The following is an 18,371-nucleotide window of genomic DNA, read 5'->3' as shown; positions in this document are numbered from 1 at the left end:
TTAAATAAGTCTATTATATTAAATTCAAGTCCAAGGTCTATTTTATCTGGAGCCCAAACCCATGCCACGTGTCAAGTGACATGACATCCTAGTCAAATTCAAGACCAACAAGATGATGCCATGTGTTCAAATGACATGGCAATCTTAGTAAAATACAAGAACCAATCAAAAGTTGCCAAGTGTCCAAAATGACATGTCTTGGACAATCACAAGCAACCTTATCATATAGCATTTGTGATAAGCTTGATGACTTGGATGAACCAATCAGAAGAAGGCAAGAGAATTCATCTACACTTAAACTGCCTACTCCCTACAACTATAAATAAGGAATTTACACAGTTTTCTGAGGAATTCAGAAAGTATCGGAGAAAGCAGCAACATCCACTACATAGTTCTTCGAAAGACTGTTAACGGAGTTTTGCCCGGATATCAACCGAAATGATGAAATACGGCTCGACATTCCTAGCGATAGAAAGACATCTCTAGGAGGTCCAAATCATCCTGCAATTCGAGAAATATGCTATCGAATGCCCTCAAATCACGGAGACGTTTAGAAGAGAAGAATCAAGAGAGAAACAATATTGTACTCACAAGATTCATCAATAAAATTACTTTTTTCTTTTTTGGCACTTGAAAAAGCGAAAAATTTATTAAATCTGCAAGAATTACAAAAGAAAGAGAAAGAGGATGCGAATAAGAAGATGATTCAGAACCAAAAATCGGAAGCGTTCAATGAAGGCAAATCGGAAAGGGACCAAGCAGGCGACTCATCAAAGAAGGCATTGCCTATCAAACCAAAGCAAAAAGCTATTCATGGTGCATAATTAATTAATTAAGTAATTTATTATATATTTTCAATTGACTTATATTTATTATTATTTAATTATCTACTTAGCAAATTAGGAGAAAATTAATTATTATGTTTCAATTTTGCTTAGATCATTAATTAACTATTTTCACATTAATTGGAGAATTAGTAGTTAAATACAGATTTTCAATATGTCATTAATAAAAATAATTTAGTAAAAGAAGCACTTAATTGTTATTGAGTATTTCAGGGGAGTGCAAAATGCAAATTAGACAAGTAAAAGGAAATGAAGGAAGCAGTTTGAAACTTCCGAAGGAAGGGGAAAAGATGCAGACTATCGTGTACAACAAGAAATACTAGAGAGTACAATGCTAATTTCCAATATTTTTTTTTTTTTGGAAACCACTAAGTAAACCTTAGTGGAGGATATTTTATTAATAGTAGTACATAATAAACAAGAAAGTAAAAACATCCATGTTCTGCAAAAGCAAAAGCAAAAGCAAAAGCAAAAGCAAAAGAAAAAGCAAAAGAAAAAAACCTAAACCAAAAGGAACAGCCCCAAATAAAAATCAGTCCCGACCATATTCAACCAAGCCTCAATTAGGAAGGTCAGCTATAACTCCGGCGACCCACCGGAACTTCTCCTCAGTAATAGAGCTGGAAATCCGATCTGTATACACTTCTTATCGCACCAAATCTCTCACCAGTGCAATGTATACATGTCCAAGGAGTAAAACTCAGAAGATCCAGATCTGTTGCTTTCAGGTAAAAGTCTTTTGCAACAACCTTATTTCCGTAATTTGAGCTTGATGTTGAAGTGATAAATTAGGAAACCACTGTATTGCGCCTCAATTTTGGACTGCTTGTGTCTTGATTTATTTGAATCAATCGTTCTTGTCCATCTGAAGCCCATTATAGAACACTCTTCATGAAGAATTTTTGGGCTTTTGATATTGCTTGAAACTTACTTCTAACTTTCCTTCTCGTTTATTGACAAAAATTCTAAGGAATGAGCCCAAAGGACTAATATCACCATTAGAATATTTGCTAATAATTGAGTTGAAGAGTTAAATAGTTATTAATGACCAATGAAATTCTACCAATTATGTTGATAGAACACTGTGAAGGTGATATACCTTTGAAATATTATTCGCTTGTTGGATACATCATCTGAAGATGATAATATTTACCCCCTTATTTCCCTTTTATCAACATGATTTCAATGGAATGAGCCCCAGAGATAATACCACCATTAAAACCTTGTTAATAATTGGGTTGTAGAGTTAAGTAAATATATCCATGCCTGATGTATTCTTTGCATTTCTGATTCTGATGTTGGGAATTTGCTGCTTGTCCATATTAATAATCCTCTTCCCTGCACTAGGTAAATCAACAAAAGAGTTAAACCTTGATGTACCTGCAAAATAAAAAGCTAGGTTAGTTAAAAAATAAGCCAGTGAGTTTCCTTCTCTGTAAACATGGAGTATTAGCACATTGCATCTAGCCTTTAACTTCTTTATTATATCCACCTCTGCAACAATACTCCATGGACATTCCCATATCCCCTCAACTACATTCTTCATTATTAATGAGTCTGTCTCCATGATAAGGGGTTGAAGATCATTTTCAAAACAGTACATTAACCCCTTCTTTAAAGCCATTGCCTTTGCTACCATGCTAGTATTGATTCCCAGCTCCTTACACTCAGTATACACCAGATCTCCATGACAATTTCTTACACAAAACCCATACGAACTAGGTCCAGGATTTCCTCTTGAAGCCCCATCGGAATTGCACTTATACCATCCATCATAAGGAAGATTCCAATACACAATCTTGCTGACAAGTATTGGTTTATACCCTTCTAGGAAATCAATCAGTTCGTTCCATAGAAATGGTGCATTTTTAAGACATGGATATCTCACCTTTGTTAAGTAATATAGGTTCCAATTAACATCATGTATTACCCTTCTAAAACTTACATTTCCTCCATGCTTTATAGTGTTTCTTCTTTTCCACAATTGCCATATAATCACTGCTGGTACAGCCTGGAGGATAGGCTTAAACTTCCCTGCTCATTCTATCTTCCACCATGTCCTGATTACCTGTTTCATCTGTGTTAAATTCATATGAATTCCAACAGCATTCTTAAACACCTGCCAAACATCAGTAGCAAACTGTCCAGTTAAGAATAGGTGTTGGATAGTTTCCTGTTGAGGAATAGAGCAGCAGTAACATTTTGAAGCTATTGGAATCTTCATCTTCATTAGGACATCATCAGTAGGAATTCTACCCTTCAATACTCTCCATAGCAGAAAATAAATCTTAAAAGGTACTCCTTTTATGCATAACTGTTTAAAATCAGAATCCTCATGGTCTCTGTGTCTCAACATATTCCAAGCACTATTAACTGTGTACCTACCTGTACTTGTGAGCATCCACCATGGTCTATCCCAGTTACCTTGTAGCTGGTCTATATATATCTCTGACTTAATGTGTTCTGCAATATCTGCTGGAAAAGATTGGTGCAACAACTGATCATTCCATGCTCCCCCTTCAATTAAGTCAGATACATCTACCAACTCTTCATTAATTGGATAGTCAGTGGGAACCACATAGTTTAAAGCTCCCAATTTTGTCCAATTCTCATACCACACATTTGAAGTTCCCCCTTTGATTTCCCACCAGATTTCATGCTCAACTGTATCCCTTGCCTCCAACATCTTCTTCCAAACTTGAGTACCTCCTTACCATTGTACCAGAGTTGGAATCATTTTTTTGCAATACTTATTCCACATATAGTTTGCCCACAGAGATGAAGAAGTTCTGAATCTCCACCACAATTTAGCAAATAAAGCATTAGAAATATCAAAAAGTGATTTGAAACCTAAACCCCCTTCCATAGTTGGCAAACATAAATCAATCTAAGCCATCCAATGTCTGCTTCTCCCTTCTTCCTTATTACTCCAGAAGAATTTTGCAAAAATTTTATGTAGTTCATTAATCACACATTTAGGTGGTGCCAAAACTGATAGAAAATGGATTGGCATGCTTTGAAGCACATTTTTTTTTATTAAGATAGCCTTTCCTCCAAAAGATAAAAGCTTCCCTTTCCATGAATGCAATCTTCCTTTCACCTTCTTGATGAGATCTGAGTAATAGACCTTTTTCTTTCTAGCATGAAAAATAGGGCACCCTAAGTATATGAAAGGAAATTGTCCTTTAGAAAAACCAGTAATCTCCCCTACCCTCTGCACTAACTCTGTGCCCACCTTTGAGAACATATAAAAAGAACTTTTATCATTATTGATGAGCTGCCCAGAAACCTGTTCATACTTCCTTAAGATTTGCATGATGCACCTCAACGAATATGTATCAGCAGAAGTAAAAATAATAGTGTCATCAGCATAAGCAAGATGATTCATAGGATAAGACCATTTTGGCATTCCATATCCAATAAATCTACTATCATTAAATAAAGAGTTCAGAGCCCTTGAAAGTACTTCAGCTGATAATAAGAATAAGGCTGGTGATAATGGGTCTCCTTGCTTCACCCCTCTTGAAGATTGAAAAAAACCTGTAGGTTGCCCGTTTAATAAAACAGAATACCAGTTATTAGCAATCAGCCCCCTTATCAGATTAATGAAGTGTTCTGCAAATCCCATCTTCCTTAGCACATGCATTAGATATTTCCAAGATACTCTATCATTATCCTTGGCCATATCTAGTTTAATCACCACATTGGCTGGTTTCCCCCTTAATCTGATATCTGAAACAATCTCTTGAGTGAGGAGAATGTTTTCAAATATACCTCTACCTTTAACAAATCCAGACTGATTAGATGAGATCAGAGTTGGAATGATGCTTTCCGTTCTATCATGAATAACTCTTGAAATCACCTTATTAATAAAGTTGGACAGGCTGATAGGCCTCAAGTCAGAAAAAGTCTGTACTGGTTGTCTCTTGGGAATCAGCACAAGATTGGTATGTGTGATTGATTTAGGAAGCTCAGCTCCATCAAAAAAATCTAGTACAACAGCATGTACATCATTACCAACTATCTCCCAGCATTGTTGATAAAAGCTACCTGTAAAACCATCTGGACCACTATCACTTTCTCCACCCAATGCAAAAACTGCCCTCTTTACCTCTTCTTTGTCTGGGTAGGAACATAAAGATACATTTTGCTCATGATTTACCATGGTGGGAATATGATTGAGAAGATCAAATCCCACATTATCACCCTCTTGAGTAAACTGATTTTTGTAGAAATTGACAGCTTCCTCTGATATGTCTAACCATACTCCATTACTGTCCTGTATTCTCTTTAACTGTAATTTTTTCCTCTTTCCATTGACATGGTTATGAAAAAAAGAAGTATTTCTATCCCCTTCAGTGTACCAAGTAAAGCCTGCTTTTTGTCTCCAATATTGTTCTTCAATGCTCAAATATTTCTTCAATTCTGCTTGAGCTTTTTGAAGAACAATCCTATTGATTATACTTGGATCTTCTTCAAACAACTGTTCTTTCACCCTCACCACTTCTTACCCGATTAGGACTTGTTTAAAAATATCCCCATAAGTATCCCTGCTCCATGCTGATAATGCCTTCTTGAGATTCTTCAGTTTCTGTTTGAAAGCCAAATATGGAGTTGCTACAAATTCTGTCTGCCAGTTCAATCTCACCACCTCTTTAAATGACTCATGTTGAGTCCAAAAATTCAAGAATATAAATGGTTTCACAAAGTTGATGATTTCTTCCCCACATACCATCAAGAGAGGTGCATGATCAGACCCTGTTCTTGCAAGATGTTCAACCTCTATCTGTGGAAAAAATTCCTGGAAAGTAGTATTTACCAAAATTCTGTCCAATCTTTTAAAGATACAATCCTCTGCAGCTCTTCCATTCCACCAAGTGTATGGACTTCCTTTGTAACCCATATCAAACAACTCACAAGAATTAACATAGAAAGCAAAGTCTTCACATTCATTCAGAGTAACAAGTAATCCACCCAATTTTTCCTCTTCTGACAATATGACATTACAATCACCCCCAACTAACCAAGGATTATTGAGTGAACTAGCTATTTGATACATATTGTCCCATAGTACTTGCCTTTCTTCTTCATCACATTTGGCATACACAAAAGTAGTAATGATTTCAGTATCTAGTTCTTGATGATGTACCTTTAAAGTTACCTGCTGATCAGTATCCATAATGATATCACACTGTATTGCATCATCAAGAAATACCCAAATCTTTCCATTTGTATTGGCCAAGGCTGTCTCCATCCCAAGTGTTCTCTTATATTTCAGTAAGTGCCTGCTATTCTGAAATGGCTCCATGAGTGCTATTATGTCAAACTTGTGTTGTCTTTGTAAATTTACCAATCTCTGAAAGGCCTGTTGAGTATTAACAGATCTAATGTTCCATATAAGTGCCTTAATCATCATTTACCTTTTGTTGAAGCAGTCCTCCTTGTTGAAGTCCTCTTGGTTTGAATGACATCCTGGTTCTAATTCTTTTTTCCACTCTTAGCTAGAGCTTTTGGAGAAATTCCTGCCTCTCTAGCTATCTTGTGAATATTATTAGCCCTATCTTCATTTTCCTTGTCCTCCTCCAACTGTTGCAACTCCTCTGTAGCCTTTAATATTTCAGTTACTGTTACTTTGTGAGTAACAATATCTTGTAGTACTGCATTTGGGTGTGACAATGTTGGTTGATTTACTAACTGCTTTTCCTAAACTGCTGCAGCTAGTTGCTTTATCATCTCAATATCATCACTCAGCTGGTTGCTATCCTCAGAATCTGCATGTCCCTGGTGATTATTAGCTTTCTCCTTCTCTCCAGGTGAAATGAAAGAAGACTCCACTACTGTTTCATTCAAGTCTATCACCATATTGTGTTGCATTGCTTCAACTGCTGCAGGATTTTCAGTAATTCTACTAACTTGATGTTTTTCTGATGGTGTGTTATTGTTGTTTGTGGATTTTGTATGCATATCAAGCACTGGTTCGGATGCAGCAGTGGGATGCTGCTGTGCATGATTATTGGCAATCACTTCAGTTTCATCAAATGGTTTCTTTTCTATTATGCAAATTTCAGTATTATCTGCTCCCCTATCATACTTCTCATTGTCTTCTCTCACCCTAAAAAATTTAGTGAAAGAAGCACAAGAAGAAACTTCCTGAAACTTGTTTCCCAACTCTTGTTGATTGCCTTCTCCATCCATTGTTGTAGTTTTACTATTCCCTATATCAGCCATCTCCAATTCTCTATGATTTGACTCCATGGACTGGTTTACCACGCTTGTAAATTCATCTTGCCCCTCTTGTGTAAGTATCTTTCCAAAATTATTTTCAACCCATTGTTTAGAACTAGAGGTCTGCTGCTCTTTTGTAGTCTGCACAAAAACTGAAATTTTCTCCTGATTACTACCAAAAGAAGCAACTCCCTCCTTGCTAGCTTGTTCTTTGACATCTTCACCCTTGCTAGGCACTGTGCTACTGCTTTGTGTTGCTACAATCTCTTTTGTTTGCTCATTCACCTTTTGTTGTAAGGTCTTATCAACTAATTGTTGTGAAAAATTACCACTATTTTCCACTTGATCCTCCACATTAGCCCTTGTATTTGTATTATCATGTGCCTCTATAGCAAGTTGCTTGTCTGTTACCATTACCACTGGATCATTCTCTGATAAAGCTGCAAATTTATTGTTAATTGGCAGAGATTTATCATTCTCAGCCACCTTTTTTGGTATAACATCCACCTTATTATGTTTGGCCTCAGTACAAATGTTCCCCCTGTTATCCTTAATAGGATTCCACTGACTAGGATTGCCTATCGTTCGCCCACTAGAAAGCATCCTCGCTGAATTGTGATATCCCCTTTGCCTTCTGTTTTTAAATTCTTCTTTATCACTTTTGTTTGGTTTCCCTTGTTCCATTTTTTCCTTATTGGTCTCCTTCTCTGCATATTTATGTTGTTGCACTGCAGAATTTCCTTCATGGCCTTTCACTTTCCCTTCATTACTCTGTTCCTGTGTATGTACTGCATTGTTGCTTTCTGCTTCTTTCAGTAGTTCCTCTCTTTGGTTTGCAAGTTCAGGGTTAAGGATTATACATTCGTACTTATTATGACCCTGCAATTTGCATTCCCTACAGTATTTAGGGAGATAGTCATAGTGGATCTTCACATCTACAGTCCTTATTACTCCTGTTGATTCATTTTCTATGTCCATCCTGATTGTAGTGGGTAGGTCTGCCAATAAATCCACTAAAACTTTAACCCTAGCACAGCTAGGTCTAGTTTTATTGATAGTTGCCGCATCCAAATGAATTGGTTTACCCACTGCAGATGCAAGAGTGAATAAAGATTCCTTCACAAAATATGTAGGTAAAAGGTTTGGAAATGAGATCCAAGCCATTGCTTTTGAAGTTTCCTCATCAACTTTGAATTTGGAGTCATATATGAGTGGTCTCATCTGATAGGAATATCCATCTCTATCACTGATATAGTAAACTGGCTTAGATGTCAAGTTTATAAAGTCTGCATATAAACTTAACTTGATGAGGACATGTCTATTCCTTAAAAAGCCAACTGTACATTCACCTTTTACTCCACATTGTGCAGGAATAATCTTGCGAAGTTGATCAATATCTGGCCAACCATAGGAGAATTTTCCAACTACAACATATTGAAGATTTTGAATTAAATCCATCCGAGTCACTTCATTCTCCGTCCATTTGACATATGGGATTCCATTAAGCATTGAGATCTGCTTCTGCTCTATCGGTTGAACAGTTAATTGTGGTTGTTGTACATCATTGTTTAGAACAGCAGGCTTTAATAGACTAGCATATTGCATCCTGTGTATCTAATTATTTCCCTTTTTCTTTGATTTCAATTTTGGATCATCTCTACTTAATTTTAAAAGACTATAACTGACAAGATTGATGGAAACTTGTTTTTTTCCCACTTTAGTTGATTCAGCCAAAACGAATCTTTGAATTTAAATAATTCATTTATCGTGATCTTTGTATTTCACAATAAATTTGTTATCTCCAGTCTCTCGATAAACATAAATAGTAAAGTTGTAAGAAGGTGATACAAAATGAAAGACCTGAAGCGTAAAATAAAAGCAAAAAGGAAACAGAGAAAGAGGATCTCTTCGAGGAGGAACTACTTGAAAAAACAAGGAGAAGACGAAGACATCAATGATATTTAATGAATTATATCTCACAATTGACTTCTATTAATTATCTAAATATTTGGATGTGGAGGTAAAGACTGATCTTATATTTGAATGTGGAGGTAAAGACTAATATTAAATTTAAATATAATACAAAAATATTGCATTCATGTGTGTTATTCCCTTTCATTTGGTTTTGCATACATTTTAGGTAAGTTTGAGCTCAACATTGTCACAAGTAACAATAGTCTCCTGAATAATACTGCTCATACTCTGAGTGATAATAATGTCGGTAATAACTTGAATCTTCTCATAAGTGAGGAAACAGATCAAATTTACTTCCACTTGCAGCAAGTGATACCAACGAGCACAAAATTGAGTTCCATTATTAAAATATACAAGGTGATTAATTCATACCTAATTATGTCTTTAGTTGGAGCCTTGTTTTCCTGAGAAATTTGACAGTATGAAAGATTGTTAAGTTTTTTATTATTTTTAATTAGATCATTAAGTTTCTTCGCATTCCACAGTGTATAGATAGGCTTTCATCACCTGAAGATGAAAATAATTGGAGTCACCCAAATACTTTAGAGAACCAAAAATCTGAACTGTACAATGAAGGCAAAATACGAAAGGACCAAGAGGGCACTTTCAAGGAGACACTACCTGACAAACAAAAGCAAAAAAGCTATTCATGGTGTGTATGTGACTCTCTCTCTCTCTCTCTCTCTCTTTCTTTATATATATATATATATATATATATATATATATATATATATATTTGACTTACACTATAGTTTTTTTATATGGTTATGTATGCTTTTCAGGTGAGTTTGAGAGCTTTGGTGAAGATAGCCCAACGAATAATTCTAGTCGTACCTTAATAGATAATAACATTGATTTTAAAAATGACAAAAAAGATGAAGACTACCATGTAAATAACGGAATATTAAAGAAAATATTATGTTCGATCCCCTTACTGATTTATGCAACCTCTACGAGGTAATGGATCATCACTTATGCTAATTGCGTGAATTTTTCATTGAGCATGCTCGTTATTTTTTAAAATATATTTTTTTACGAGGGGGATTTACAGGTGATACAAAATGAGAGATCTGAAGAACACAATGGAAGCAACATAAGAAAGGATCAAAAAGATTCTTTTGATGAGGAACTACGTGATCCACAACAACAAGACGTCAACGATACTTAAGAAATATCAAATTTTACAATTGGAACTTACGGGGACTTTTTTACTTTTTTTGGCTGGGAACTAGAGATGGATCCTAGTTTTTAAATCAATGAATGCAATGTAATTGAAATCTTGACGTAAATGGCACACAGCAGAGTTGTAGCCTAAATTTAGTCATTAGATTGAAGCTCCAATCCCATTTTGTGAACTTATAATTTGTTCGTGGTATCATACCATCTCATTTGGTTGCACATAATTTTCAGGTGAGTCTAAGTTCAGCAGTGGCAGGTGACGATAGCCTCCCGGATAATTTTGATCATATGTTAAACAACAATAATGCCAATTATGGATCGAAACTTTTGACAAGAGACGAAAAAGATGGAACCTACCATATCATGCAAGGAATTTCGACAAGTATAAAATTCCGTTCCATCATTAATATTTATAAGGTAATTAATGTACCTTATTTTAATTTTCTTACATCAAAATCAAGAATTTTCAACAAGTTTCTAGTAATGATTAACAATAATTTGTTCTTTCTTTACTTTTAATTCTTAGAATCTTGAAAAAATAAAAGAATTATTAAAATTATTTTGATTATATCATCAAGTTCCTTGCATTCCCCAGTGTACAAACAGGCTCTCACCAGTTGAAGATGAATATAGTTGGAATCTCTCAACTGAACAATATCCAAATATGAATCTCTCGTTGAAAGAAGATTCAAGCATCATAACCAACAAGAAGAATGTTGGTGGAAAGAGAAAATGGAGAGAAAACCAAAATGGCAAGGGAGCAAATTAAGGATGCAACAACTTATTCTACCTCCAAGATTGTATTTTAATCATTTCTTTGAATGTTGAATTGTATCGATTCATTTATAATTTTAATGTTTGTTTGAATGGTAATCTCAGTGACTATTCAATATCACTATTCAATTGTTCTTTGTTAATTATTCTTTACAAAGGTATAATTTCAAAATTCGTCAACATGAACGGTGCGATGTCTCTCGAGGGAAAAGAATTTCATTCTATACTTTTACCAATTCAATAAATATGTTTTTCAAAATTCGCGATAAGGCTCCAAACATAATACTACGTCTAAATTTAGGTTAATTTCACTCAAGGTCATTGAACTTATAGTATTATTGTAAAAAGTCATCAAACGAATTTTCTAAACATAAAAGCTGTGTAATTGAAGTTCCTATTCTGATTTAAAAATTGTTTAAAACTTAAAAAAAAATCCCACCAAAATAAAGCACCCATAACTTAATCCGGCCTGGCCAGACCCAAACTTTTATCATTAAATGATTAGTTAAAAAGATCTTTATGGAATAGTATCCAGGTATGTTTGTCATCCTCCACAATCTCATATTATTCTAGCTTAACCACTATTTTGCCCTCTATCAATTCTAGGTGTAATGTAATTTAGAGCCATACTATTGCTATTCCCTGCAAATAATCCAGTCCATGGTGACTCTGATAGCTCGTCATCTTCAGCATTCCCTTATGACATCTGAGTAGTTTTGTCACATAATTGTTCCTTCATTTATCCAGGATTCATCTGAAAACTAGCATGTGGTAACGATTCATCTGGTTGTTTTGAGTATCAGAAACCTTTTCTCCTAAATGACACTACCTGTAGGTATAATATGTGTGTTTTTCACTGGCAGAAATGGGTGGCACGGGTCCTAAGAGACTGGTGCATTTCGGAGAAGAAAACCAAAACTAAGAAGTTAAAAACTTAAGAGTTGATCAAATTAACATTTGAGGTTAACAGGCTCAGAATTGAGGTTTGAGAGTTCCTATGGGTTTGTATGGTGATCTAGGACATAGTTGGATAGTTTGGACGGGTCCTAAGGGGATCAGAAGTGATTCAAGTTCTTAAGTTGAAAATTAATAATCTCAAAATTTAAGAGTTTACCACGGTAAGATATGTGTCTAGACGACCTCATACTGGTGATTTGAGAGTTCTAACTTGTTGAGTAGCTATTGGCTCCATGGGTTTAATATTGAAGTTTTGATGATTTGACAAATAATGTACCCGAGACAATCAACAGGAGATATAAGGAGGAATTCATTTGAAGAACCAGATATCTAATTAGATCTACAAAGGACTTAGTGAAGCAGTCACAGCATTCAGAAGAACTGCTTAAAGGAATTGGTCCTTATGCAAATGAAAACTCAAGCTATTTCATACCGATATTGGAGAAGATAGAATATTGACTAATTCCTATTCAAGAAAGAGTTGGATATCAGTTATGGTAATGTCCTACAATATACCATAAATTGATAAAGATGGAAATTAGCATTGTAGTAGGACAAGGAAGACGACGTGCAAATATGGAAATAAAGGAAGATCCAAACGCGCAAATATGGAAATAAAGGAAGATTCAAGTCAAACAAGGCTTGGTTTTTGGGTACAATTAATGAAAGGAAAATCTTCTTGGATTCAATCATTGAAGGCAGCGACTACTTGTTATATCCCGCATTTTGTACATTCGGATAATTCAGGACAATTGCAAGAAGTTAAGGACAAGGCTATATTTTGATCTTGTTTAATACACAAGTTGGTTATGAAAATGTTTGAAGTGGAAATATTAAGAAAGACTAGGGGTAAAAAGGGAAATTCACAAGGTGGCTCATGGAAACATTAAGGAAAGTTTGGGGTTAAGAGTGATTTATGGAAACTTGAAATTCTTGAAATAAATGGGCCAAGTGGCCATGTAATAGGGAGTGGGCCTTGGCCCACATGGAAGCATTATAATTAGAGAAAAGATGACTAATTTATCACATTTTTCATCTTCATCTTTGGAACCTTGAAGAAGCTTGGAGAGAAAGAAAAAGAAGAGGGCCATATTCGGCCATGGCTAGCAAAATTGAGGCCATAGAAATTGATCAAGAAAAATTATTTTCTTCTAGTATTCCAACCAATTGGAACGTCCCTAACAACGTGGAGTGGTTGTTGGAGCAAGCCAAGCATGTATTTGAGTGATCTACAAACCTTAGCCAAGTTAAGAAGACAAGTGGAAAAGGTAAGGTTTAATCTTCTTTTCATATGTTATGGATGGTTTGTATATATTGTAGAGTGTAGAAATGAATGAAATTCATGAAAGTATGTGTGTTGGGCTGTAGCCGTGTGGGTGGTTGTTTTGTGTAGAAGTGATGAATTAATTTTATTTAGTATTTTAGTTGTTGTTGTTGTGGATTCTAAGGTGCAAATAAATGTTTAATGGTTCACATTGGCATTGAAATTGTTTGTGGGTTGTTGGAGGAGTTAATGTGATTTTAATATAGTTTCTTGTAATTATAAGAATGAAGTTGCTAATGTGTAAATTGTTGGTGTAGTTCATGAATTTGAAAGAAGGAAATGTGTTGTTATTGTTCTTGTTGAAATGGGAAGGTTTCGGATGGAGTGGAGTATTGGTTAGATTATCTTGAATATTTTGCGGATTGTTTGAAGTGTTCTTGAATATTGTTTGAATGGTTTCGGATTAGTATTTGAATGTGCGAGCATTGGTGTTAGCTTGATTGTATGTAGTTGAAGTGAATGTAAATGGAATGCCGTCGAATTATGAAAAAGGGAGTTGCTAATGTTAGAATGTGTTTTGAATTGATTGTTGATATTGTTAGAATGACTGTTGGTATTGTTGTTGATAATTTGGCTGAGTTGGATTCTCGGGGTTAGTTGTATTTACTGGGGAAATGCTGCCGAAATTTTTGCAAATAAAGTGTTGATTGAAGATTGAACTTCTAAGTATCTATAGCTAATGTTTGGTATGCACTAATATTGTTGTAGATCTTGCGAAGCCAAAGACTTAAGTTCGGATTAACGTAGGAAGCGGGCAAGGTATGTAAGGCTTACCCTTTCTTTCTTTTGGCATGTCCTAGAGCTTAGTAAGTTATGATACGTATCTTGGGGTAACTCTATTCTTTATTCCGAGCTTGTTTATGATTCTTATTCACTTCTTGATATGAGTATGCTTAGTATAGTCGAGATTATTATATGAATGAATAACGAGCAAAGCATAAGGAGTTCTTGTTTTTAAAAGAGTTCTATAAGTAGTAATGTCCCTAACTTTCGTAGATGGTCTCGGATTGCTTTGGAAACGTAGCGTAACGATATCCATAATGAATCCATTCCTAGATGTAGGATATCCTGAGTTCTTTGACCTCTTAAGCCCGAAGGGGAATTCTCAAGTTGTGCGATTTCATAATGATGCCTAAATCCCGAAGGGGACATTCATAAGGTTTTTCTTTTACCTATGCATTTTACATTTAAATTTGTGAGTCTCGAAGGAGACAAATGAAAAGGGTTTGATTTCATACATGACGTCCATCATAGTTTTTTTTTCTAGATGATTTCATGACGCGACTGAGCGTGCTATATAACATATGGCCTCGGCTTAAGTCTGAGTGTGCTATGGCCTCAGCTTATCTCTGAGTGTGCTATGGCCTCAGCTTATCTCTGAGTGTGCTATGGCCTCAGTTTATGTCTGAGCGTGCTATATAACATATGGGCTCAGTTTATGTTATGCCAATTGAGTTGTGCATATGGTTTCACTAATAATTTCGAGGAAATTAGTTTTGTACTAAAGAAAACATAAAGTTGATTTTCAAAACCACTCCGAAGGGGGTGCGAGATTTTACTATTTAGATTTTCAAAACCACTCCGAAGGGGGTGCGGGATTTTACTATTTAGATTTTCAAAACCACTTCGAAGGGGGTGCGAGATTTTACTATTTAGACTTTCAAAACCACTCCGAAGGGGGTGCGAGATTTTACTATTTCATTTCATTTACGATTTATGTTTACACTCCATAGCATCATTTCTTCGTATTGATATTTGTGGATTAAGTTGTGTTGACATCATTATTATTATGCCGGAAGCGGCATGCCCGAAGGGGCCATCATCATTATTATTATGCCGGAAGCGGCATGCCCGAAGGGGCCATCATTATTATTATGCCGGACGCGGCATGCCCGAAGGGGCCATCATTATTATTATGCCGGAAGCAGCATGCCCGAAGGGGCCATCATTACTATGCCGGAAGCGGCCGTCCGAAGGGACTATTTTGTTAGCATGTCGGAAGCGGCACGTGTGTTAGATTGCATCATTTACTTAAAGAACGTGTGTTCGCTTGCATTATTTACTTAAGGATTGTCTTGAGATCTCGTGTATATATTTATGCTTCTTCCAACGAAGGCTGCAGGTATTGAGTTTGATTGTGATTTCTTCTCTCCTAAATCAAGCTGTGGTTATGATTTGTTACCGCCTTACATATTCAGTACATATTCCGTACTGACCCTCTTTCTTCGGGGGCTGCGTTTCATGCCATGCAGGTGTATACAGATAAGTGGAAGACATTGGCTATAGGATATTCCCATGCTACCAGCTGGATTGGCGAGCTCCATCTCAGTTTGGAGTGTTGCCGGGTCAAAGTACTTATGTCATGGTATTTTGTATATGCTAGAGACTTTGCAGACAGTGTCCTGTGGATAGGGCGTCGAGGAGTGCGAATCATTTGTAGATTTAAAAAAAAAGTATGTATGTTACACGATTTCAATTGGTTTAAAGTACTTAATTGATTGAAAGTTTTCATAATCAGTATAAAGATAATGATCTCTATGTGAAAAAGTTTCATGTTTTTTTAAATTTTTTGAAATGACAGGTTTTGATAGAGCGAATGTTTAAGGGTTCGCTCGACTCTGATGAGAGTCGGGTGCCCGTCATGCCCTATCAAGATTGGGGTGTGACACTACTACTATATATACACAGCACGATCAAGCATTGGATCTTGGAGTCACAACAACAAATACTCCAACGAAGAGAGAAGTGTGAGCGTAGCCTAACACCTTCATAGCAAGAAGAGCCAACTTTCCAAACAACAAAGAACCCAAGCTTATCAAGCTTTATCTATCTGGTTCTTTAGTTGTAGTTAGGTTCTATAGTGGTTCCCACCTATTTACCTTTGCAAGTATTGTGTAATAGTTTTTCGTTGTTAGTTACATTATTATTGTTGACACCTAAGTTTTACCTCATAAGATGCGTATATTAATTTTTCAAATTTCCCAAGTCAAAGAAGGAGTAAGGATATTTCCTTTCAGTTTTAAAATTTTAAAATAATCCTGAGAAAATTGCAAAAATGACGATTAATATTTAATGAAAAATTGACAAATATAAGAAATGCGAGTTATTTACTTTCATATCACTCCGTCTAGTCCGGGAAAATTGTCCATTTAAACAACGTATTAATTACGGCTCATTTTTTACCGCATTTTTTCACATTTAAAATATTACCCGGAACTATATCAATATTAGGCTTGTTTTAAAGATAATGTTTTAAATTTGCAGGTTTTAAATTTTAATTAGCCTAAATAATTATTTTACTTGGTAATACTCGTACTTATAATACATAGTTTCTAGTTGATTTAAATTAGGGAGGGGATTCCTATTTACTATTTTTAAAACTAAGGGGGGTGTAATGTTTTAAAAATATAGGGGTGTGAAACAAACTTCACACCCCCACATTATTTTTCCTCCCACCCGACTCCCTCGTTTCTTTCACCTGGCGATTTGCGATTTGCGATTTTTTAGGGTTCCACGGCTAATTCATGGCGATTTGCGGCCATTTTTGGCCAAATTCTCGAGGGCTTTTATGCCCAATCATGAATACTCATGATTTCCGGGCTTATTTTCATTCGAATTTCGTTTTTTCATGCCTAAATTGAATTACTAGGTTTGTTACTCAGTTTCCTTATGTGTGTATGTTTGCCATGGGCAGGGCCTTGAGCCATTGGCCATCTTGCGCACCATATGCATTTAAAATAAGGAATCTAGGGGAAACTTCCTAGAGGCTCCACGGTTAAGGTGTAAATTTGGGGATTTTATCTTCATTGTACTATTTGGTACAATTGTACCATTAGAATGGTACAAAATTTGTTGTATTCGTACTATCCTACTGTTTCTGATTTTTATTGGATTTTTTGTGGATTTTAGGGTACAGTTAGTTGTCATTTTTGTTGTCCTATCTATTGGAAATTCGAATTCTAGGAGAGATACAAAAAATCTGGGGGTTTTGCGGGAAAACATCTAGGGCTATGTGTCCATTTTCCATTCCTAGGATTCCCTAATATGGGAAGTCTATAAATAGATAGAGGGAAGAGGAAGAGAGGATCCTTTTTTTTTTTGAAATTGAGGAGGATAAGCCTTAAGGAAAAAAAAAAACCTAAAAGCTATACCAAATCATATACTATATATATTCCAATATACATAGGCAGTCAAGAAAATACTATAAAATACTAGGAATATTCAGTCAATATACACAGATATATATATATAAAGGGGATTTTTGAAGAAAAGAAGGGTTTTTGATTGCTTGAAGTTGAAGTTTGAATCCTTCTTTGGTCTTTAGGTTGCCCTACAAAAAGGTAATACTCCTATTCCACCTTGTTTACTCTATTTTGAGTTGTTTTTATGTGTTGAAATTTGTTTATCGAAGTTTGGATTATGTTTGGTATTTTCTGTGTTATTAACTGTTGAATAGCTTACCTATGTTACAAGGATGATATTATGTAGTTTTGTAATGACCCGTTTTGTCGTTATCGAGATTCTTCTATTTTTACCCTCGCTGAGCCGTTCCTTGGTCTTGTTAGAGCTGTTTGACCTGAGGAGATAATTTTCATCGTTCCTTAGGCATCGTTTTGAGTTTTGGAGCATGGAATCCAAGGATGACATTGTTGTGAGACTTGTTTGTTCGGGCTTGTGGCCTGTAGATTCTCTAGGTTGTTTGATGTGGTTTTTCTTGAATATTGGCGGATTTATGTGTAACGACCTATTTGGTCGTTATAGTTCTTTCGGCGTTTTTACCCGTTCCCGAGCATTGATTAGCTTGATTTTGACCCAAGGCGACCTTTGACACGCTTCTCGAGGTGTATAGGCCGGAGTCGGGCAATTTTGGTGAAAAGATAGGCTTTAAAGTGAAAGTGGTTGACCCAAAGTGACTTTTAGGCAAACGAACCTTTTTCGAAATTCCGTCAATTCCGAGAGGTCCGGATAGATGTTTAGAACCTGTGTGTGCATTGGGTTCGGTTCCCAATGCATTGGGATGCATTTCAGGACGTTGGATGGGAAATGGAAATTAAGGCGTCAGTGGTTGACTCGGTCAACGAGGCTTCCGTTGG

General features: G+C 35.7%; 1 protein-coding gene across 1 annotated transcript; it reads right to left on the bottom strand.

The window, feature by feature from the left end:
• Nucleotides 1-2,091: 2,091 nt before the first annotated feature.
• Nucleotides 2,092-3,531, bottom strand: LOC132628562 (uncharacterized). The gene is made up of 2 exons (XM_060344337.1): nucleotides 2,914-3,531; nucleotides 2,092-2,733 (listed from the first exon to the last, which is right to left on the bottom strand). Exons 1-2 carry the CDS (start codon nucleotides 3,529-3,531, stop codon nucleotides 2,092-2,094), a joined length of 1,260 nt encoding a protein of 419 aa, XP_060200320.1.
• Nucleotides 3,532-18,371: the final 14,840 nt, after the last annotated feature.

Source organism: Lycium barbarum, chromosome 2 (genome assembly GCF_019175385.1).
Source record: "Lycium barbarum isolate Lr01 chromosome 2, ASM1917538v2, whole genome shotgun sequence".
Classification (NCBI taxonomy): Eukaryota; Viridiplantae; Streptophyta; class Magnoliopsida; order Solanales; family Solanaceae; genus Lycium; species Lycium barbarum.
The sequence above is the reverse complement of the archived record's forward strand: the minus strand, read 5'-3'. Positions and strand labels throughout refer to the sequence as shown.

Coding starts and splice junctions, on each gene's coding strand:
- LOC132628562 (XM_060344337.1), bottom strand. CDS start 3,531: ATGTTGGAGGCAAGGGATACAGTTGAGCATGAAATCTGGTGGGAAATC. Junction 2,734..2,913: donor ATTTAACACAGATGAAACAG/GTAATCAGGACA, acceptor TACTTAACAAAG/GTGAGATATCCATGTCTTAA.